This window comes from Saccoglossus kowalevskii, chromosome 15 (genome assembly GCF_978046115.1).
Source record: "Saccoglossus kowalevskii chromosome 15, keSacKowa6.1, whole genome shotgun sequence".
In the NCBI taxonomy this organism is placed as follows: Eukaryota; Metazoa; Hemichordata; class Enteropneusta; family Harrimaniidae; genus Saccoglossus; species Saccoglossus kowalevskii.
The window spans coordinates 7879268-7904257 of record NC_140655.1 but is presented as its reverse complement, the minus strand read 5'-3'; the positions used below and the strand labels follow the sequence as shown (position 1 = coordinate 7904257).

General features: G+C 36.9%; 1 protein-coding gene across 1 annotated transcript in view; it reads right to left on the bottom strand.

Annotated features, from left to right (window-relative positions):
• Positions 1-582: 582 nt before the first annotated feature.
• LOC144356681 (endothelin-converting enzyme homolog) overlaps positions 583-24990 on the bottom strand; it is a 100979-nt gene continuing 76571 nt past the window's right edge. The window contains exons 2-21 of the mRNA XM_078011346.2: positions 20713-20796; positions 19040-19225; positions 18292-18372; positions 17963-18180; positions 17302-17367; positions 16727-16843; positions 16436-16522; positions 13858-13991; positions 13481-13739; positions 13103-13201; positions 12314-12391; positions 11773-11873; positions 10926-10981; positions 10390-10441; positions 9720-9787; positions 6414-6547; positions 6231-6296; positions 4385-4489; positions 2974-3050; positions 583-1004 (exon numbers count right to left, since the gene is read on the bottom strand). Of these exons, the coding sequence (XP_077867472.2) occupies positions 905-1004; positions 2974-3050; positions 4385-4489; positions 6231-6296; positions 6414-6547; positions 9720-9787; positions 10390-10441; positions 10926-10981; positions 11773-11873; positions 12314-12391; positions 13103-13201; positions 13481-13739; positions 13858-13991; positions 16436-16522; positions 16727-16843; positions 17302-17367; positions 17963-18180; positions 18292-18372; positions 19040-19225; positions 20713-20796 (2168 nt within the window). The 3' untranslated portion in view covers positions 583-904. The remainder of the gene's footprint in view (positions 1005-2973; positions 3051-4384; positions 4490-6230; positions 6297-6413; positions 6548-9719; positions 9788-10389; positions 10442-10925; positions 10982-11772; positions 11874-12313; positions 12392-13102; positions 13202-13480; positions 13740-13857; positions 13992-16435; positions 16523-16726; positions 16844-17301; positions 17368-17962; positions 18181-18291; positions 18373-19039; positions 19226-20712; positions 20797-24990) is intronic.

The window sequence follows — 24990 nt, the reverse complement described above, 5'->3', positions numbered from 1 at the left end:
TTGGTTAATGACCTTCATACAAAAGGTTGCGTGCGATTACGCTCCCCGTAAATACGCGAAGAATATATCTACATTGTTCACTGTCACCTTGCGGACAGAGGTAGTAGTTACTGCGTGTCACGCAGAGCTGGGGCAAAACAGAGTAGGTCTGGGGCATTCGAGGAAACTTCGAGAGATAGGCGCGATGTTCCAGGACGACGTGAATGATCGTTTACAGATCGATAATTTCAAAAAAAAAAAAAATATTGAAATATTGCAACAGGTTTATAGGTTGTTTACTGTCACGATGCATGGTCGGATCACGTGATCTATCAATTGAGAAATTTGGCAACTCGGCCACCTCTCACTTTCTATATCTCACTTTCACTTGGACTTGCGCAATCTGATTATGCGAATAGTGAGTCATATAAAAAAATCGACATCAACATCACTTCATTTTTATTCATTTCAATGCATATTTTAAAGTAGCGAGAGGACCATATGTCATGTGACACGAATAATCGACAGCTGGTTAGAGATGTTGGAGACTATTTCCACGGGTTAATAGAGTGGCTTCGAATTTAAGAACATGAAAACAATCTGTTGTGTTTCCCTGACAAACAGTTAAAGCATAAACTTTATTCCAATTAAAGTCACAAAAAAGCGGAAAGTACATTGTATATGTGATTTGTTTGTTCAACCGACATACTCACACTACTAAGAACGTGACTAAACATGTAACTATTCGCCACGATGTATTTTTTATTAAACCAACCACTGGGACGGCTGTTAGCCAACTGCAAGAAAGATGACCCTATTCGAGGGTGGGGGACAGCATGACGAGACCGCGGGGTCGCCAAGCAACCACAACGTTGATGTGACGTCACGAAGGCTCCAGTCTTCAGTGGAACGGCTATTGGTAGGTTTACCAGACCTGGCACTTGTTTGCCGGGTTCATTCTGGTTCCAGTTGGACATCCATACACACGAGAGAAATCTGGGGAGTTGGACAACGCTCCGATGACCCTAAAATAGATGAAATGATAAATAGATCGTACGATTTCAACCTTGTGTTCGTTTTCCGCTAGGTGGCGCTCTTTTTAAATAGTACTGATACGGGGCCTAAATGATTACAGATAAAATACACACGAAGTACTTTTAAATCAAGACATTTGGGTCACGTAACTTCGAAGAACTAAACAGGATTTGTCTATTGATAATTATTAAATAAGCCATGGACAATAATAACTTCTGAGTTGCAATTTAGCTCCACATGCTACTTATTGCCTTATTTGGCTTCACAGTATCTACGATTTACACGTTTGTGCGTCACCCAGACACAGCCACGTGACAATAACCTTTGGGTGACGCTGAAGTGAAATGTATATTTCCGGTGGTAAGTCACGTGATCGAACCACTATAATGGTACATATTGAAACGAAGACATTGTGAGACATTCTCCAGACACTTGTCCATCAAGCAACTGAAAAATGTAGAAGACCGGAAACTCTTTATGTTCACAACATGAAACCAACGATGAATAGTTTGTTTTCAAGTTACCGACAGTCTATTTATTGATATTTGGACTACCATTGTATTTTGAAAAGTACTGTCGATAAATTCGACCGACTTGTTTCATATAACATTTTTTTTTTCTCTCTCAAAATAATTAGCATCATGGGAACGATGACACGCACAGTTTTCAGTGTAGCATAATTCCTGAGCATCTGAAAAGATTTTCTCATAATTTTCCGAAAAACGAACCATTCCTGTTAGAAGTGTCATGTCACAAGCGCGTCTGTCTGTCTGCCTGCCTGCCTGGAAATTCTTAACGGTGAATATTTCTTGTTTGAAATAGTCTCTATGGCAACCAACAGCTACAACACTGACATACATTAATGCTTTTCGGAAAATGTAGATATTAGGATGAACAATAGTTCTTCAATAACATCGACTTCCGTTTATATCGTACCATGATCCCTGAAATGTACAACATCGCTGTTTCCGGGTGTACATACAACGGGGTCATACGCATAACACGCACACCCATAGTCACGTGACAAGAACATGATACTTGGCGTCTGTTTGATAATCAAATCAAAAGACGTGATTTAGCGATCCAATATTACTCTCTGTGTTTTGCTCATCGCCAATTTGGTTTGTCTGCTGCCATTGAAATGGACTAGTAGCATTATATAGACATTGTCGAAATGCTGGCATACCAGCTATAATGTTTGACTGTGTGGAGAAAAAAAACGTATTAAACGGATTTTTTTTCTGGAGGGGAGGTTAACGATAAAAATCCGTTAACATTGCTTTCCCAGTCAGTGGCGGATCCAGCAAAATGTATTGGGGCTCAAAGCTACGCTTAAAATATACGGGGCGTAAATCGCAGAGAAGCTATGCGTAAGGGACGACGTCAAAAGATCGATGTCGGATAAAAAACTTATTTCCTTTAGTTTGGGGGTGGGGGTTTTGACCTCAAAAAGTTTCCATCCTACAAAAACGATTTTATTTTTTAATGAAGTCAAAAAAAAATCTTGGAGTATTTGTAGTTCTATCCAATCATGGACAGAAATAACCGAAAAGGGGAAAAAACAGAAAAATGGTTTGGTTCGAGTGAAAATCTGTGCGTCAAATGAGGTGCATTTGTAAACTCTCTTTACACCCACCCGACAACCAACTGCTATGCAATACTACTGTTCGATTATCAATTTGTATTTAATAATGAATGTAGTCTGACGCCATGACCAATATTTATCAATTAAGTTTCAGTGGGGGGTAGGGGGGGTTGGAAAAAAACTAAAGGAATTAAGTTTTTTATCCGACATCGATCTTTTGACGTCGTCCCTAATCCAGATGATATGAATCGTCACGCGTTTGGGGTGGGGGTTGGGGAGCATGGCCCCCACGCCCCTCCCACCCTCTGGATCCGCCACTGCTCCCAGTTGCCACAATGACTATGTATTAATAACGACTGCATCAACGGACAAACCTGTATTCCCCCGGACTGTGTCTACGAGTCAAAATCTTCTGACGAGCGCCCTCGGCGGTGAATACACTGCACCAAATCTGTAAAACGATATACACTGTAACCTCAATATAATGAACACCTTTATAATGAATTTCCCGATATAATGAACACATAGCATGTCTCCCGCTCATAACAAACCCAATGTATTATGTGCTTCATTATAGTGAACATTTCACTATAACAAACTAATTGTATGTCCCAAAGAGTTTGTTACAATGAAGCTACAATGTATGTAAATACAAATTCGGTAGTAACATTGTGCAAGTCAGCAAAGTTTGCTCACCGAATTAGACGAGAAATCCTAGAATGTTGAATAGCTTTAAAATGTTTTTATTATTGACCTGACTGAACTGATCTGAAAAATGTTGTCAACAAAATGTTCTGCTAACTAAACCCTTGCTCACCAAATTGTGCTCATTAGAATAATAAATTGTAAACACCAATGGCGCGCGCCGGGGTATTCTGTTTAATTACGTCATCATCTTGAAGGCTTGTCCCCAGTCCAAATAAGTTCAAACGGTATTTTTGCATTTACAAAGTTGTGGTGCAATAGATAGATATTCGGTAAAATAGTTTAGTGATTATAAATATGCTGCTACGAACGAGGCTGAAACAAAATGGCAGACATGACTTACTCGGACAAGAATACCAGTGTTAAACACATTTAAAATCAAACGATGAATCGACAGGGTGTGATAGATAGGCATTATTTGACCCACGTTTAGTGATTATTGCACGATTATCTACTAGCGAAGTTACTTGCTCGGACAAACAGGTGAAATGACATTGAAACATAATGCTATGATAACCACCACTCGACAGGGCATGCAATAATTAATACCAGGGCAATATTACGGCAAGATATCCAGAACAGTTAGTGAGATTAAATTGAACAGTGCTTGTTATATACTAGTAGTCACTACAGGTGTCACTTCTTAGGACTAAAGAGTGCTTGGCTTGAAAAGCGAGCATTCGAACCGATGATGAAATCAAGGCGTCTTCTTTGAGAATTATTTGCATGATATTTTCCTAATATATTGACACAATATATGAAAAAAGAGTGACGAATAACTGAGTTTTTAAATAATAAATCCAATTTTAAAACAGATTTCAAAGGTCAGACGATGTTAACACAAAAAAGAGCAGTGATTTTTCTCTCCAAAGTACGGCTATATAATGACGACTCTGTCTACAGCTGCTACGCCATAGTTTATTGGCGCCACCATTCATGAACTCGATGTACCGGGAAACGAAACATTCACAGATAACATGTAATATCAATCAACCAATCAACACTTGAATACGGAGTGTCGATCGTCCAGGATTGGTGGAAATGTTCACGTGAGCGTAATTAACGTAACAGACACATCACCTGTGCATAGTTTAAGAAAAACAGCTGATCCTGAGTCAGATTCACTGCAGGTAACCTCAAAGTGGGTTCGATCACTCCATTTTTTTGTCTCCAGTTCCGATATGCCTTGAATAAAAAATAAGAAGAACCATCGATCATCACACAGACGTAATTAGTTGGAACGAGGGCGGTATCGGGAAGAGGGTATTGAGTGACTGGGGGGGGGATATTGTGAGTGAAACTGTGCTGAGAAAAAAAAAAAACTGAATTCAAATTTTACACTACTGTTATATGTATTACGGATTAGAACTTTCAGTGGTATATAACGATAAACTATTGTCATATTTAAAAACTGACTAAAATAAATATTTTTATTTAAAAAAAATATTCACAGTATCCGGATTCACCCTAATAACAATTATGAAAGTCATTCATCTCATATTATGAGACATGAAGAATTATATTCACTGTGAAAATGAATGCCGATACAAATATACAATGCAAATGATGCCATCTCGTTAAGTCGCCTACTTTCCTAATATTTCGCGCGTTCTTCCCCCTCTGTTACAGCGAGGGACGAAGGAGACGCGAAATGGGAGGGAAACACGACTCGCGGCACTTGTACCTTCTCAGTGTATTTCTGGGTTGCCGATATTTCATTTCCAGCGTAATGTGCACCACGCGTTCGATTTCCGTATAAACATGCCGAAAGCGAATTACACCGCGCGCCCTTTCATGTATTAAATAAAAACAAATCGGTTGCCCCACCCCGCTCTAGGTGGGGACAAAACTAGACTATACACGTGACCTTAGTTCGTTTATATCTAAGACACGAAGTACCGTGTCCTGAATTTCAAAAGCTTTTTCGATAACAAGTCGTCTAGTAGCAGAAGTACATAGCGATTTTGTTTAAATGCTTTCAAGGACTTTCCCAATTAATGGTCATTCCACCGACGTTCACCGTACACTGAACCCCGGCAGCGGTCGATACACCAATGACGTCAATATTAGCCGTGATGCAAATCACACCATACATTTCGATCCGCAGTGACTAAAGAGAATACGTGTCCCCGCATTATCACAAATACTGCTTATTAATAAACGAAACACTTTTACATGTGTCAATATCCTTTAACACAATATACGTCGTGTTAGGTTAGTTATTTTATATATATATATATATATATATATATATATATATTACTCAGTCACCGGGAATCGTCAGACTATTATTTTTACTACTACACCTGTGAAACCATGTTCGTACAGCTAGGGTGTTTGACCCCGTCTGTTCACACACGTAGCATGTGTTTACAAATTAGGCCCGACTTTTATTATCCCTTGTTTCGCGAATCCGCCGAATGAACAACAGCCGAAAATGAAATAAAAATATAATTTTATTTCAGCGTAATTTCTCGCGCCCGCCGACTTGTAAGCGCAACAAAAATGATAAAAAAATATTATTATTATAAAAATAGTCTGGCCTTATAGAAAAAAAATACATACAAATATTGCACAAACATCGGAAAACCATAGCATTCGACGGATTTGAATTACGTAGATCAGAAATACATTATACATTTTTGAGAGTGGGGACCGGAAAAGATGCATGATGATCATTATTTAATATTCAAATTAATAGCTGCGTATATGTGCGGGGGCTGTTCTACCCACAACGGTTCGCATGCAACGATAACATCTCGATATACCCTTGCTGTGCCCCCTACGTCAGGACCGCGGATGTAGGCGGGGGTGTCGCAATGCGAACCACTGCACAGTACCATGATTGAAAAAAAAAATGACGAGGCAATCAACATTCCATTTTAATATTTTTATTTATAATATTGGTATTAATTTGTTGCCTTACGTTATAAGCTTCTTTCACACCTCCATTGTCTGCTATGTTTTCACCCTTTGTCTGCAGTCCATTGACCTATCAAAGAGGAAGTGTGTCGGGGTCAGTACTGCGCCCTCACAGGCTGTCAGCGTTCCATGCATTCGCAGAGTGATGGCGGTATACATATAACCTGAGACTATAAACTCGACTTACTGTCATGTTACATTCTTTCATTATGTATTGGCTGTACTGATCCACAATGCACTGCGATTTTTGTTTAAATTTAGCCTCAGTTTCATTACTCCACCAGGACTTTTGTAGCAAACCATTCTTATCGTACAGATGACCTATAGACGAAGAACAGTCGTCGTGTCGCGTCCTGTTCGATATGGGACTCATAGCGACGTATATAACGCGTGTAAAATACATTGTTTATTTACATGAAATTCGAACACGCGCTGCGCAACGACCACCGCGCTTTAATGCGTCTAGAGTAGGTAAACACTGAGGGCGTATAACCTAAACCATGTTGCGAGAGATTACACGTAATTTTGTAATTATCCCAAAAAGTAATAAATACTAGTATTACTTAAATTTCACGAGCTGTGTTGACTTGCACATCTAAGATTGTATACATTGTGAAAGAGAAAATTCACTAAAAATTAATTGTAATCTCTAAATCTCACGTGCAATAAAACCATGAAAACGATATTCATATTTGAACACACAATGAATTATTGTGTTTCTAGTGCATGACTGAATATCCCTCACACCGGATATGACGTTGATATTGCAGATATGAGGAATGGAAGAAGAATGGCAATTCACATTATACATAAAAAAATTTCATGGATGAGGACAGTTTTTCCAAAAAATGAATCTGAGGTTAAATGGCTTTCGTCCACTGATGTCGCACCTTCGTGTCACACGCAACGTAATATTACCGTAATTGGTATAGTACAGGTGTGATGGTTCAAATACCAAAATGGCAACAGTAACAGAAAGACTTCCCTGGCGGCGATGATAAAATACGAACACGGAGCCAACAGATGAGGTTTCAACTGGTACTGATATTATTATACTCCGCAAACATCAAGTACAATAACGCGGTAAAACTCCACTACTCCAATAACTAGATACTTAAACTCCAATACAATTCAACGAGATCTCCGATCTGAAATCAGTTCTGAACAACTCCCCTATATATACCCCCACTGTCTATAAATAGACCATTACATCAGCATACATAATGAGTCTGGAATTTACTACAAATTTCTAGAATGTTCCATTACCTTCTATTGCCTCCTACAGTGTTCTATTACCTATTCAACCATTTTCTAAAAAAATATAGAATATTCCACCCAGACACAGTACGGTTCTAGAACATTCTCAGTGACACGGAAGTGGTAAATAAGTCGTATGCGACACTTCGGATCGATTAGAAACGTGTGAATACTTACACTATGACTATACGTTTCACTGCAACTGCCCACAACACAACATCTAAAAACTCTCACTCAAAAAAAAAGAAAAGAAAATAGACAAAAAAAGAAAGAAAAAAACGCCGACTGAAAAATGTATATCGTTTAAAAGTATACTGAATGATCAGTGTTATTACGGCTCAGAGGTATGACTTCCTCTCACATTTTGGCATTTTGGTGGCGCACTTTCGGCGAGAGTCGGAAATCCGGAAACAGTCGACCGTTTCAAGATAGGTGGGCGTGGCTACAACACGAGAAATATCCCAAATTTACTTGGATACGAGTAATCATTTTCAGCAAAAAAATCAATAACTGCCCATTTCAGTGGGATACAGATCTAAAATGGGAAACGTGAGGGTGGGCATTGAACAGGCACTTTAAATTCATAGTTGTAGAAAACAAATTTATAAATCCAGGAACACAAAACACCCACTGTTGTATTATCCCCACTGTCGCTTAATTGTTCTTCAGTCAGTGTTCCACATCATTTGCCGTCATATTTGTGTGATCAAATTGAAAGGAGGGATTTCTTATTCACGAATGAATAACATTTGAACTTTTGGCTGCTTTGATTCAACTGATTCTTGTTGCGCCAAGTATAACTTGGTTTATGGTGGTTTACGTAGCTAGCTTATGTGGTCGTCGCGCAGCGCGTGTTCGAATTTCATGTGAATAAACAATATATTTTACACGCGTTGTATACGTATGAGTCCCATATTGAGCAGGACGCGGCACGACGACCCACCCTTTAACAATGGTTAAGAAAGGGTGTACTGTGCGATACAGATTACCATCCTTTATCCCTTTCTATAACTCTAAGCTGCACCAACTCGGATTAAATATTAAAGAGAGGTCGTCGTCGCGTCGCGTCGCGTCCTGTTCGATTTGGGACTCATAGCGACGTACACAACGCAGGTAAAATGCATTGTTTATTTACATGAAATAAACCTTTAATAAACCACAAACCACGAGTGTGAAGACAGTGCACGATTCGATTCACATACGATTTGTGTACGATTGACGTAATATTAATACTCCCATTGAAATACCTATTATAACAGAAATGGTTATATATAGCAATTTAAGACAATGTTACATTATTTTAAGATCGGGAAAAATAAGGATCAACTTCGTATAAGAAAATCAAGGTTATAAATTCATTCACAGTGTGCAAGTCAGTTTCTTGACGCGTCTGCGTAAGCTCGGAAGAAGGTAACAGGGTAGACTGGCAAAGTCGGGACTTTTTTTTTTGTTTTGCAAAATTAAATAATCAATTGTACTTTTAGTCCTTTTAGCGTGATCGTGAGAACTAACCTGTCCTTTCGCAGTCACGCTAGTTTTCGCGACCACGTTAAAAAGGCTAAATTGAAAAATTATATTTTTGTTTGTAAAACAAAAAAGAAGTCCCGAATTTGCCAGTCTAGTAACAGGGCAATGAATATAAATAAACACATCGTCGACGTTTTTGTTTCAGTGATTTTTTTTAGCACTGAGTGGTATTGATTTGAGACTATATTATATATGATTCATAATCTTTTAAAAATATTTATGCGTCCATGTGGCAAATTATTTCGACCTCCAAAAGCTGAATCAAGGTAAAATACAGTTAAGATCACAGTGTCAATGTCCTTAAAATGGATGAATATGGTGCTTGGCTTGGACGTCCAGCTCATTCGTAATTCAACCAATCAAATAGCCACGTTTATTTTTTGAACGCTTGACAGTCGTACAGGAAACTGACTGTATAATACAGCGTCAGATGTAATACGCGCTGAACGTTCTGGGGGTACTGTCTTAATTAGGACCTCAGTGAAATGCTCACTACCACAATATTTCACAATTTTCCCTGTCTCGCAATAATTTAATCTTGTTAAATTTATTAATACGGTTTTGTTGTACGTTGTCGCGGAGGACGAAATCAACACTTCGTACACTGAAGTATGTGGGCCGAATGCGGGAACCCATTCCGTACCGTAACACAACCAACTACGCAGTAATTTTATTTACACTATATATGCCCATATATGGTATGGAGTACCTTTATCGTCAAATCCGTGGGTGAGTTCATGACCAATCACCATGCCTATTCCACCGTAATTTAAATATCTGAAAAGAAACGGTAATAGTGAGCGTATTTACAATGTAATAGTTCACAAACTAGCCCGCCCGTACGTCACAAACGCCACTCGTCAAACAGATAACCCATTGCGATTGTATATAATGTATTAGAAACCAAATCATATGGTTGTCACTCATGTCAACTTTGAGATCGGTGTACATTGGTTTGTTCATTTGCCGAAATATAATTGCTAAAAGTTGCACCCTCTAGTGACGGAGCGCTCTTGTGACGTCAAAATTACGTTTATGAGTGAAGACAATGTCCTTTAAATCTCAGACAACTAATAACTTTATTAGTTGTCAGAGTTCAAATCGACTATTTTGTTTGGTTATGTAGTTGTTTGTCTTCCTATAATTAGTAAAATTTGTTTTGTTCCATGCATATCACTTATAACATAACCTTATGCATATTCATGTAAATTAGTGCACCGGTAATGGCTGGTTCGTTGTTAAATTGCGAAAGTAACTAAAATAACAGACCTGGCCGCTAAAATTGCCCTTAGATATAATGTTTGACATGATTCCTGTGGCCTGGAGAGGGCGGTTGTAATCTATTGTTTCGTCAATGCGCGTGGCAGATGCATACTTACTGTGGCGATGTTTTGTGATAAAACGGTGGTTGCATAATCCCAGCAGGCACAGCTGAAAACAAATATACGAGACTGTTACGTTATTATGCATGCTTTCTCTCGTTTTAGCTTGAGAATTTAGGAGAGAATGTAATAATGGAATGAGATATAGACCCGGGAAATGGATTGTCATACCGCACGCACAGTAAGAACCGTGAACTACTAAACGTTATATAATTTAATTATAGTATTGTATCGTAAAAAGGAACATTAATAACCATAAAAAGGTACATTGATATCCAACGTTGTTATGTTATTTCCTGTTTTATTTTATTTTTCTACAAAAAAGAATGACAAATATGTGTTTTCCCAAACAATTTTTTCAATTCACATAATGAAACAGAATTTCAATATAATTAGACTGAAGCACCACAGTGGCCACAACACGCTCTGTTTGACATGGGTTCCTGTTGACGTATAAAACGAGTTGTTTGTTTACTTGAAAGTCGAACGCGTGTCTTACGGCGGCTGTGGCGCTTTAGACAACATATACTTACTTATTTTATTCCTAAACGCATAGAATGCGTTGACATTTGCAGGACCGAACGCCCAACTGAGAATAAACGAAGACGTAACACTAATTACCTCGAATTGCATTAAATAGAACAGTTGTGCTTTCTGCTCTGGGTCGAGGTTATTATATTATGCCGACTACAGAGTTAATACATGGGGCTCTTAGAGCGAAAAGTAAAACACGACTTGTTCAATTATAAACAAAATTGACGACAAACATCGCATGTATTATTTTGATTATGTGAATCTGGCTCAGGGTTGTAAGTAGTTCATTATCATCACGGAATGCATTAAAGTATCACAAAGCTCGAAACATAATTTTGGTTGTCTTAATTATTATATTTACTACCTTGCCTGTAAACGTATACCAGTCATTCTATTTACTAATTAGTCACGATGAGACCACTCGTGTTTTGTAAGCCTCACATACGCACATGTGCAGCTACGGTGGCAGTGTCGCTTTGAACAGAACGCACCACTGTAACGTGCGATTTACTACAAACGATACCTTTGCCAGCCCAGTTGTGTTGCGACAGATAGATATTTGATGAACTATTTTAGTGATTATAACACTACATGCCACGAACGAGGCTGAAATATATTTGGTAAACTATTTTAGTGATTATAACACGATGTGCCACGAACGAGGCTGAAACAAAATTGCCGATTTCGTGACGTACTTGGAAAAGAGCTCCACTTGGCAATGAAATATATTATGTAAGATAAAACAATAAATAGAAGAAGTAACACAGTAATTAATAAAAAATAAATTTAAACAAATAGACAGTTATAATAACCGAGATCGAGGATTTGTACATGATTATGACTTACTCGTTCACTGGTTTTCGTCCAAGTTGATCAAATTCCCTACGAGTATTCCAAGCGAGATAACGAAGATAATTTTCGAAATATTCATAGCGCGAGAAACTAAGCTGTCAAATTAAAACAAATAATATTATTGTAATGCGTGTAAAGGCATACTAGTGCATATGCGAGTACAGGTTAGTTAAAAAAAAGTCACAGTAAAAAAAAGTAACTAGAACAACAATGAGTATTGACGCAAAAAAAAAAGAAAGAGTGTGTTACGTCGTTATTTATCACGGGTCACGTTATACTTGAAACTAAATAAACAGACACTTTGAGAAACAGGTCTGTTTATTTAGTTTCAAGCCGTAATCGAGATGGCTACCTCATATAGTACATATTGGTAAATTTATAATATTATATATAATCGTATGTATATTATTATCACGTGTACGTATGCCAGCTCACTGTGGATTCGATACACAGTAACGTGAGTTAATATTCATGGCATTGTTTTATCATCACGTGCAAAGTGGCGAGGAATCAATGAATATGCATATATACTTACGTCATCATAATATTTTTGTAGTTTCTCGTCGTTTTTCAACCACTTAGGGTAACCAATTTGCCGATGTATTGCAATTGCCTTGTGAGAAAAGTTGATATTGTGAATTAAATTTGTACGCATATTAAACCACTCGGGGCAGACTGGAACTAAAAGTTTGCGGAGATTTCGAATTTTTAAAGAACCTTCGTAGCATATCATGAACAACGTAAATAAAAGTAAATTTATTGAAAATTTACAACAAATATGAACCATACTAATGACAACTTGAATATATCATGATCCATCACCAACCAAATTAGTTTGATATGATACATAGAAAACAATGCTAAAAAATACAGTAAGTCAGTAAAAACAGTTCCTTACTTTGACTAGTGACCCCAAATGTTTTTTCACGAAAATGTGAATAATTTAACATATAATTAAATAATGTATTTTACATGCGTTGTATACGTCACAGATGACCCATATCAAACACTGCGTGCAGTGATGCCATGTTTGTGACGCTTAAATTGCGTCCTTAACGATACCCCTCATGTCCCTCTTGTCCTTCCGCCGACTAGGATAATATATAGAATGGAGGACACCAAATTCATATTTGTGTTCTGGTACGAACACTTTGGACAGTACGTACACAGTATACTAGTACTAAGATAACTCAATGCACGTTTTCGTATATATATTTAAATACCCATCCGAACCAAATATTATTATTTCTGAATATATAATTGTATTACAGTAGAAAAATATTTCAGGTGATGCTCGTATGTGGAACATAGCAACAATAACCACCTTATCAATGGCTGTATTCTTTGTTTGTTTGTCCATCCAATCTGTTTCAGATACCATGGCGATAAAAGCGTCTTCTAAGTACGTTACCATAGTATTCACCTAAGTAAAAATCATAATTCATTAACAGGGGACGTGTATTTCGTAAGAACGTCTCGCGGAAAACATGAGTGACAAATCTATGATGATTACTAAACAATATGCTAATAAATGTAATAAATAAAAAAAGAAACACTGAAGCATGGGCACACTATTGGATGTCAATAATAATTCTTGTGTCAACCGTTTTCATATACTAGTAGTTTATTTTGCTCTTTTTGGTATGCATGTTTTTCACAACAATATCATTATTTTTGATGTTTTACGTTTCATTGCGCTTACTGTTTTTATGTCGTCATCACTGTTATTATAATATGCATCGATGTACATCCTGCCCGTTGCCATGTCCAACTCTTTACTGATTTCGTCAACACATCTCCGCCATGTTGAATCTGGATAATAAGTGTTGTCGCTATCATCGGAGTCATCTTCCGGTGTGATGAACATCTCACGAGATTTATCCGAGACTTGCCGAAATCTCGTGCTGAGATGACTGATAACTTTTAGAACTACTCGCCATATCATGTAGTTTGCCACAGTCCTGTCAAATAATGCATGCAAATAGGTACAACATAAAACTGACATACCAGTAAACGATTACTGTAAGTTGTTATTAATTGAAACCAAGAAAGCAGTCCGCCCTCTAGCGATAATCTCACCTTGGATTGACATCATCCGTAGCTATTCGAATGGCCTCCTTCACATAATGTGGTGACGTCAGCACTACTTCCTGTGACTCATCAATAAAGCTCCACTTTGCGTTAAGACCTTTGTAATATTGCAACCAGTTTATCTGACAGACAGGTGACGATAATATTACTCAACATAATGTCTGTCATGATGAATATACACTTAAACACAATCTAATTTGCATATACAATTAATTAGGCACGCTCATCGCTAAGAGTAGTAAGCAATGAGAACTAATTTGTTATAATTAAAACAATGCAATCATCATCACTGTCACAATGATGTACAGCTTCAAGTTCGGGGACATACTAGTTCAAAAAACAAACACTAAATATAGCTGCAAGTAGCGACTTTCGATGCAATTATTATCTATCTTTATTTCAGACTGTCAAGCATTTGAAAGTCCATATAAAACTAGTATGAAAAATAAATAAATAAATGAACAAAAAATATATGTATATAGGTCAGTGTACTTATGGCAACATTAATAGTACAAAATATTATTCCAATGCTGGAACAAGGCAGACTTCCAACAGACATCAGAGTTACATAAGCTCACCAACAGACTGTTATCAGAGGTGTATATACGCTCTCTAAATTTCAATACAAGATTTCTAAAAATTTCGTAAAAAGAATTGACATGATTATATACAAACATATGATTTACACTATAATCACGTGGGTAATGAAAAAAGCGGCGAAACAAGTTATTATAAAATACACGCAAAGCATTAAGGTTCGACTTCCGAAAGGAGCACCATAGTTGACAGCAGAAAAAGTTATAACAAAAGTAAATGGGCGCGTATTGCCATACGATTGTTGAACGCTATCACGCTCAAAGTGGTAAACGGTATCACATGCACGAGTGATATTGATTACTCGTGATTAACATTTCGTGGCCGCTATTTGTCACGCATTAAATCGGCTTGCAAAACGCTTCAATACTTTAAGTGAAAAGGGGGTGTAATCATGTTTGCATTGGTAAGAACCAAAGAACTCAAAGAAGTAAAGGCTGTGTTATGCGATCACATATTATGTGACATCGTTTATTCTCGATTATTATGCGATGGCCGGGATTGGTCACGGATTCACAAAGCTAGAACTTTGCGTATAAGCGTATTTATAAAAAAAAATGAAAAAGTCGACCATTACGTAGCTTTTATTGAAATATTCAATAATGAACTAAACATTGTCTACGCTCATAATGCGCACGCATGCCTTCCGGAGACGTAGCAACTGTGGCTGCCCATATATTCAAAATGAGGCACAAATCGAATAATGTTGAACTCGTTCATATTAACTAGACTAACGTTGATTTCAGATTGCAGAGGGGTGCCCCTCGAAAAAAAATATTGGGGACGTCGGCCCTCCAAAATCAAGCTGAACCCCAAAATTTGTCCCTCAAAATGCAGGAAATAGCATTTCAGAGGGTCTAGATTTCAAAATTGTTAAGGGGGAGCATGTCCTCAGACCCCCCAGTAAGGTCGCACCTTCGGCGCCAGGTTGGTGAGCAGATCTCGGCCCCCATGCAAAATTTCGTGTCGCCGCCTCTGATTCGATTTCTAACATCCATTTTGAATTATAAAAATGTATATTTCAAAACCGTTTATAACGGTCATAGCCTTATACCCTTAACTGTATCTCCTTATTTGTCTGCGATAATATAAACCCTACATTTCATTTACTATGGAGGTAGTTTTTTAAATACAAAATGGATGATGTGGTCCCTAACTAAACGCTCATTTTGAATATTCTCAACGCCTATGAACATTTACGGTGGACATTTTAACCCGATCTGATAACATATTTATTTCGCTCCAATTATGAGATGTTGTGCAGATTACTGTAAAACATGTTTAAATAGTTACATGCCATTTTAGAGAATTTGACTCCATGCATGAATTAATAGCTAAAGTGCCAACAATCTAATTGTGAGAATATACTTTATTTTAAATTAGCGACATTTTGAATTAGCGAAATTACAGATTAGCTAAATTAGCTAAAATAACATGCTAGCTATAAAGACATGTTTTACAGCACAATACAAGGGACGGAGAACGAATCAATTGAGTGTTTTTCATACAACTCTCGCGAAACGTGATATTCTCGAGCATGGCACCAGGTCGAGTTGACAGTGGTGGCAATATGCCGAACACATATTTTGTTTCAGCATTGCTGTTCGATACTGTAGAATAAATCGGCTTATGATTTATCAAGAAAGGATCATGTATCGTTTGCTAGGCACATTATTCGTTCAATGAAAAAAAAAAAAAACACTAATGCGCATGTGCAGTGATTGTTATTGTACATAACAAAAACAGTGCACATGGGTACTAGAAAATGTCATTGTTTCGAACGAAATCTCAGATGTGTGCTACAAGAACAGAGTTTTCAATCTAGTGTAAATCACAGTCTAATGTATTCATCAACTTACAATGTCAAACAACAATATTATAATGAGATATTCACGTCCAAATAACATATATAAGAAAACAAAGCGCAGTGAGTCTTGAGCGATGAAATGAAATTGACAATAATGTTTATTACCTCTGGTACCCTCTGCTGCAATTCTCCTATCGTCATAATGTTGTATAAGGCACGACTGTTTCGTCTTTCGTCCCGAGTCTGTGTCAACTACATCGGAAGAATTATCCATATGTGAGTAAAATAGTTATCAAAATCTGAATTATCCGTTTCTTGCTGATTTTGCAACATTTGAATACATGTAATACTTATCATACCTGTCGTCGAATTGAATATATACTGTCTGCGAGCGCCCTCTACTGGCGCAGTAGATTCTGGACATAACAAAGACGATAAATATAACTTTTTTCTCACCCTGGCAAGTTCTTGCTCAAAAGTCAATATATCCGATATTTGTGTTTCAAGTTGTCCGACTTCTGCTCCCAACATTAATGCCACAGTCCGAATAGTGTCGTGATATGAGTGTAAAAACTATGAACAGAGAACGGTAGTCAGACAGGAAGTAGTATTCGAGTAGTCAGACAGGAAGTAGTATTCGAGTAGTCAGACAGGAAGTAGTATTCGAGTAGTCAGACAGGAAGTAGTATTCGAGCAAGACATGTAAAAGACAAGATGATATTGATAAAGGTTTGTTAAAGTTGTACTCTGAAATCATTTCTACAGTTGTATTAAGGTCTTGAAACTATAGTGTGAAATAAACGATTGTCTGTATTACGATCTGTGCCATGATATGTTCTAAACGTCTTATTCCAAATAACAAATACGAATATCCATAGAAACAAAATGGCCACTATACACTAAAATACAACCACCATGATCTCGAAAGAAAGAAAATTTATTGAGATACGGACACATTTTTGTTACTTTTTTTTAACCACGAGCATTGAGGTTTCTAACCTAAGACTAATTTGCAGGTGTGATGTACTCACCTTATTATTTTGTATGCTTCCTAGGTAGAAAGTTTTTCCCGGGAGTACAAGTTCACCCTGATCCAGCTAAAATCGATATAAATAAAAACATAGCATTAATTTAATTGACTATAACTAAAACCTTGCAACAACCATTTACAATAGATTATCATTAACAATGACATTGCGTAAATTAAACTCATCTAGTATATCGAACAAAACATATTCTATAATTTAATAAATTTATCGAAAAACAAACCAATTTGATTAAAATAAGATCCTAGTTTTGAAAATTGTTTTAATATATATGTATTTTTTTCATTTATTTTAGTTCTCTTGTAATTTTTTTAAAGTTAAGTTGGTAATCACCCATAAGCATGGCGATAGGTAAAATACGAAATAAAACGTATGTGACAAAATAACAGCCAAAATGTACAAAATAAAAACAAATATATCAAAATAGATAATAAATAAATTAAAACAAAAACATGCCATACAATATTTTGATCAGATGAAATACAAACAAGACAAAAACTGAGCTACTAATTTTACGAGCATTTTTATGAATTGTATGTGCAATATTTTAAAAGAAAAAATGACAAGATCTGCAGTGACCATCAATGACCGTCTGCAATGAATGTTGGTACTCTAAAAATTCACAACTGAACAAAGATAACTTTACCCATAATACATATCGCGATGCATTTTTATCATCCACGCTAACGTAAGTCGACACTATGAAACCCTGGTTCATTATACGGTTGATGTGGGCCATTAAAGCTGCAAGGTCAAAGGTCGACTCTTCCCAGAATCCCCCTGGTCGTTCTCCTAATAACGGCCATCCACCAAGACTTTCTAGTAGAACAATAAGCGGTTGGAAATCTCGTTTGTCCGTGGTATCTGCACGCAAATAGGAGAAGATTGGTCAACTCAAATAATAGTTGATTGGAATCATATCCAAAATTTCGTGAGATTTTGGAGGAAAGAAATATGTTTAAAACAGTTACATACCAGTATCGATACAAGACATATAGTACTTCTTTACTTCCTTGATTATCGGTATCTTATTATCGACAGAATTTTCCATCAAAACTAGAAAGTAGCGGATATGAAATCATCATTAGCAATCACCATGCACAATCATCCAATTCATTTAACAACTTGAATCAATCACCTAAACCGTTTTCACTTCGGCGCCGTCTTGGCTATAGCAGTTCCCCCTGTGACACGTGACCAGAAAATCAGGAGAAACTGGCGCTTCGTGAAATACAAATGAAAAGCCCTTGTTGTTAGATTCAGCGTCCAGCCTGAGGTAAATATTTATTGCAACGTACAAACAACTTGACAACCCTGACAGCTCCATATAGTGCACTTGTCAGACATGCTCATTTGGTTTCACATTTATTAATGAGTTGTACTATTTTAGAGGATTTCACAATAATATTATGTCTTTGTGGGCGTTCACACTGGATTATGGTCTATTTAACTAATGGCAAGCCTTTTGAAAAAAATATGACATTGTACTAGCGCCCTCTTATGATGGTCTTGCACCTCGAACTCAGAGGGCGTTTGCTGGCAGAGTGCTGGTGTTGGCTGAAGAACAATGAATGACAACTTATTGGTCAATCAGAATGCCGACACAAATACTAGTTTCCGATTACTTGTTCTGTGGTTTGATTGCAACCATAAAACTTCTATTGAGGGTTATTTTTTATGTGGAAAAAGAAATTAGAAGTTGTGGAATTTCACTAAGAATTACCTTTCAGTTGTCCGGCTACCTTGCCATATGTCTTCAGCATGATATCGCTTGTTTGGTGCTGAGGCTGAATAATTTCATTTCGAATCCACCTCCCACATGAATATTCATAAAAATCGTCACATGGATCAACATTAGTGTTCATACGGCTGAACATAACGGCAGCTACACTGACAAGAAAATACAACACTAGTAGACAAACGTTACGAGCATGCTCTTAAAAAGAAAAAGTTAAAGGCCAGTGGTCGTTGCGCCACTCATGTACAATATGGGATCAGTATCGACATTTAAAATGAGAGTAAATTACATTGTTTGATTACATGAAGAATTTCGATTATGCTCTTTGCGACGACCCCTGTCCTTCAAAAGGAGTAGATACTCAATGTATGTACGGGAGATTTTTCATCGGGCAAGGGATGTAGGAGATTTAAAGAAGACTATCTACACGAGGAACGCACCGTTATTACTGATGTGTTTTTTTTTCGGGGAGGGGTAATATGAGTTATCCGAAAATTAACGATAAACACCAGTCCAAGTAAAACCTGACGTGGTAGTGGTCGTATAATGCACATCAGCTTCTACTTCCGGTCTCAGTGTATGTTGTGTATTCATACATTTGAACATGCATCATTTTCTGACGAAAGTGCTGAGTGGTTGATGTTCCTTTGTGTTGTGAATGGTTGACATTTCTATATGACCCGATCATAACTTGTATTATTGAAAGTGTTAGAAACACCTGATCACCTACATCTATTTTAATCGGATTACGAAGATAGTGACTTTGACATAAACAAAACAAGCATGTGACGAGACATAAACAAAACAAGCATGTGACGAGACATAAACAAAACAAGCATGTGATGAGACATAAACAAAACAAACATGTGACTTTGACATAAAAACAAGCATGTGACGAGACATAAACAAAACAAGCATGTGACTTTGACATAAACAAAACAAACATGTGACTTTGACATAAACAAAACAAGTATGTGACTTTGACATAAAAAACAAGCATGTGACGAGACATAAACAAAACAAGCATGTGACGAGACATAAAAAACAAGCATGTGACGAGACATAAACAAAACAAACATGTGACTTTGACATAAAAAACAAGCATGTGACGAGACATAAACAAAACAAGCATGTGACGAGACATAAACAAAACAAGCATGTGACTTTGACATAAAAAACAAGCATGTGACGAGACATAAACAAAACAAGCATGTGACGAGACATAAACAAAACAAGCATGTGACGTTGACATAAACAAAACAAACATGTGACTTTGACATAAACAAAACAAGGATGTGACTTTGACATACAAACAAGCATGTGACGAGATATAAACAAAACAAGGATGTGACTTTGACATAAAAAACAAGCATGTGACGAGACATAAACAAAACAAACATGTGACTTTGACATAAAAAACAAGCATGTGACGAGACATAAACAAAACAAGCATGTGACGAGACATAAACAAAGCAAGCATGTGACGAGACATAAACAAAACAAGCATGTGACGAGACATAAACAAAACAGGCATGTGACGAGACATAAACAAAACAAGCATGTGACAACATTAACTTATCCATTATTTCTAAACTTTCCACAAACGAAATAATCCGTTATTGAAAGATCGCGTGACAACGAATCTAGTAATATCTTACCTGTGTGTTGACAATGTTCAGTATCGCAGTAGGCATCTAGGTCACGTGATGTCACTGTGTTGGGTTCTATCCTGGCAGTTAACACTGAAAATATAGGGCACGGAACAAAACAAAGACAAACTAGTTAAATGATTGTTACTTGATTACTTCAATGATCACTAAGACTGCCCTAAAGCATACGTGAATAAATTATCAATTAATTAATTATTTAATCGATTAAACACTCAATTTGGTAAATATGATAAATTGTTATTGTAAGGAGACTTACAATAGGGAAGAAGTTTTAGCGAGGAAAATTCATTTGCACCTGGAGGTTTTCGCTTACGAGGTGCCTACAATTTACCATTAAAGATGAACGCCAAATGGAGTAAATTGATACAAAAACAAACCTTATTTGGTCAAGTAGGTCAGGCCTATTGCAGAGCAAACCAAATGTTTGGGAAAGTTCTTGAACAATTTATGCCCATTCCGTTTCGTAACCAGTAAGAATTTAAACAGCCTGCCGCACATCCAGTACCGCCCCCAGCTCATGGAAATACTGTAGTACTGGATTTTCGAAGAGTTCATATTACGTTATTTACTAGTTCATTATTGTAAGTAGGAATATGGAAATAAAAACCCCTTAGTTCTATAATATTGAGTAGGAGCTCTGAACTTAGTTTCATGATAGCGCGTAAAAACCCAAAACTTCAATCTACTGTTTCCGTGGTAGTGAGTAGAAACCTAAAACTTCAATCCCTTGTTTCCATGGTAGTGAGTAGAAACCTAAAACTTCAATCCCTTGTTTCCATGGTAGTGAGTAGAAACCCAAAACTTCAATCCTTTTTCCGTGGTAGTGAGTAGAAACCAAAAACATCAATTCCTTGTTTCCATGGTAGTGAATAGAAACCTAAAATTTCAATCCCTTGTTTCAATGGTAGTGAGTAGAAACCTAAAACTTCAAATCCTTGTTTCTATGGTAGTGACTATAAACCTAAAACATCAATCCCTTATATCTATGGTGGTGACTATAAACCTAAAACATACATCCCTTGTTTCTATGGTAGTGACTGTAAACCTAAAACATCAATCCCTTATATCTATGGTGGTGACTATAAACCTAAAACATCAATCCCTTGTTTCTATGGTAGTGACTGTAAACCTAAAACTTCAATCCCTTATGTCTATGGTGGTGACTATAAACCGAAAACTTCAACCCCTTATTTCTATGGTAGTGACTAGAAACCTAAAACATCAACGCCTTATTTCTATGGTAGTGACTAGAAACCTAAAACATCAATCCCTTGTTTCTATGGTAGTGAGTAGAAACCTAAAACATCAATCCCTTATTTTTATGGTGGTGACTATAAACCTAAAATTTCAATTCCTTGTTTCTATGGTAGTGACTATAAACCTAAAACATCAATCCCTTGTTTCCATGGTAGTGACTATAAACCTAATACTTCAATCTCTTGTTTCTATGGTAGTGAGTAGAAACCTAAAACTTCAATCCCTTGTTTCTATGGTAGTGAGTAGAAACCTAAAACTTCAATCCCTTGTTTCCATGGTAGTGACTATAAACCTAAAACATCAATCCCTTGTTTCCATGGTAGTGAGTAGAAACCTAAAACTTCAATCCCTTGTTTCTATGGTAGTGAGTAGAAACCTAAAACTTCAATCCCTTGTTTCTATGGTAGTGACTATAAACCTAAAACATCAATCCCTTGTTTCCATGGTAGTGACTATAAACCTAATACTTCAATCTCTTGTTTCTATGGTAGTGACTATAAACCTAAAACATCAATCCCTTGTTTCCATGGTAGTGACTATAAACCTAATACTTCAATCTCTTGTTTCTATGGTAGTGACTATAAACCTAAAACATCAATCCCTTGTTTCCATGGTAGTGAGTAGAAACCTAAAACTTCAATCCCTTGTTTCTATGGTAGTGAGTAGAAACCTAAAATCTTCAATCCCTTGTTTCCATGGTAGTGAGTAGAAACCTAAAACTTCAATCCCTTGTTTCTATGGTAGTGAGTAGAAACCTAAAACTTCAATCCCTTGTTTCTATGGTAGTGACTATAAACCTAAAACATCAATCCCTTGTTTCCATGGTAGTGACTATAAACCTAAAACTTCAATCCCTTGTATCTATGGTAGTGACTATAAACCTAAAACTTCAATCCCTTGTTTCTATGGTAGTGACTATAAACCTAAAACATCAATCCCTTGTTTCCATGGTAGTGAGTAGAAACCTAAAACATCAACCCATTATTTCTATGGTAGTGACTAGAAACCTAAATCTTCAATCCCTTGTTTCCATGGTAGTGACTATAAACCTACAACTTTAACCCCGTATTTTCATGGTAGTGACTATAAACCTAAAACATCAATCCCTTGTTTCCATGGTAGTGAGTAGAAACCTAAAACTTCATTCCCTTGTTTCCATGGTAGTGAGTAGAAACCTAAAACTTCAATCCCTTGTTTCCATGGTAGTGAGTAGAAACCTAAAACTTCAAACCCTTGTTTCTATGGTAGTGAGTAGAAACCAAAAACATCAATCCCTTATGTCCATGGCAGTGAGTAGAAACCAAACACATCAATTCCTTGTTTCCATGGTAGTGAGTAGAAACCTAAAACTTCAATCCCTTGTTTCCATGGTAGTGAGTAGAAACCTAAAACTTCAAACCCTTGTTTCTATGGTAGTGAGTAGAAACCAAAAACATCAATCCCTTATGTCCATGGCAGTGAGTAGAAACCAAAAACATCAATTCCTTGTTTCCATGGTAGTGAGTAGAAACCTAAAACTTCAATCCCTTGTTTCCATGGTAGTGAGTAGAAACCTACAACTTCAATCCCTTGTTCGCATGGTAGTGAGTAGAAACCTAAAACTTCAATTCCTTGTTTCCATGGTAGTGAGTAGAAACCTAAAACTTCAATCCCTTGTTTCCATGGTAGTGAGTAGAAACCAAAAACATCAATCCCTTGTTTCCATGGTAGTGACTATAAACCTACAACTTCAATCCCTTGTTTCCATGGTAGTGAGTAGAAACCTAAAACTTCAATCCCTTGTTTCCATGGTAGTGAGTAGAAACCTAAAACTTCAATCCCTTGTTTCCATGATAGTGAGTAGAAAGCTAAAAACTTCAATCCCTTGTTTCCATGGCAGTGAGTAGAAACCTAAAACTTCAATCCCTTGTTTCCATGGTAGTGAGTAGAAACCTAAAACTTCAATCCCTTGTTTCCATGGTAGTGAGTAGAAACCTAAAACTTCAATCCCTTGTTTCCATGGTAGTGAGTAGAAACCTAAAACTTCAATCCCTTGTTTCCATGATAGTGAGTAGAAAGCTAAAAACTTCAATCCCTTGTTTCCATGGTAGTGAGTAGAAACCTAAAAACTTCAATCCCTTGTTTCTATGGTAGTGAGTAGAAACCAAAAACATCAATCCCTTATGTCCATGGCAGTGAGTAGAAACCAAACACATCAATTCCTTGTTTCCATGGTAGTGAGTAGAAACCTAAAACTTCAATCCCTTGTTTCCATGGTAGTAAGTAGAAACCTAAAACTTCAAACCCTTGTTTCTATGGTAGTGAGTAGAAACCAAAAACATCAATCCCTTATGTCCATGGCAGTGAGTAGAAACCAAAAACATCAATTCCTTGTTTCCATGGTAGTGAGTAGAAACCTAAAACTTCAATCCCTTGTTTCCATGGTAGTGAGTAGAAACCTACAACTTCAATCCCTTGTTCGCATGGTAGTGAGTAGAAACCTAAAACTTCAATTCCTTGTTTCCATGGTAGTGAGTAGAAACCTAAAACTTCAATCCCTTGTTTCCATGGTAGTGAGTAGAAACCTAAAACTTCAATCCATTGTTTCCATGTTAGTGAGTAGAAACCTAAAAACTTCAATCCCTTGTTTCCATGGTAGTGAGTAGAAACCTAAAACATCAATCCCTTATGTCCATGGCAGTGAGTAGAAACCTAAAAACTCCAATCCCTTGTTGCTATGGTATTAAGTAGAAACCTAAAACTTCAAACCCTTGTTTATATGGTAGTGAGTAGAAAGCAAAAACTTCAATTCCTTGTTTCCATGGTAGTGACAATAAACCTAAAACTTCAATCCCTTGTTACAACGGTAGTGACTATAAAGCTAAAACATCAATCCCTTGTTTCCATGGTAGTGAGTAGAAACCTAAAACTTCAATCCCTTGTTTCCATGATAGTGAGTAGAAGCCTAAACACTTCAATCCCTTGTTTCCATGGTAGTGAGTAGAAACCTAAAACTTCAATCCCTTGTTT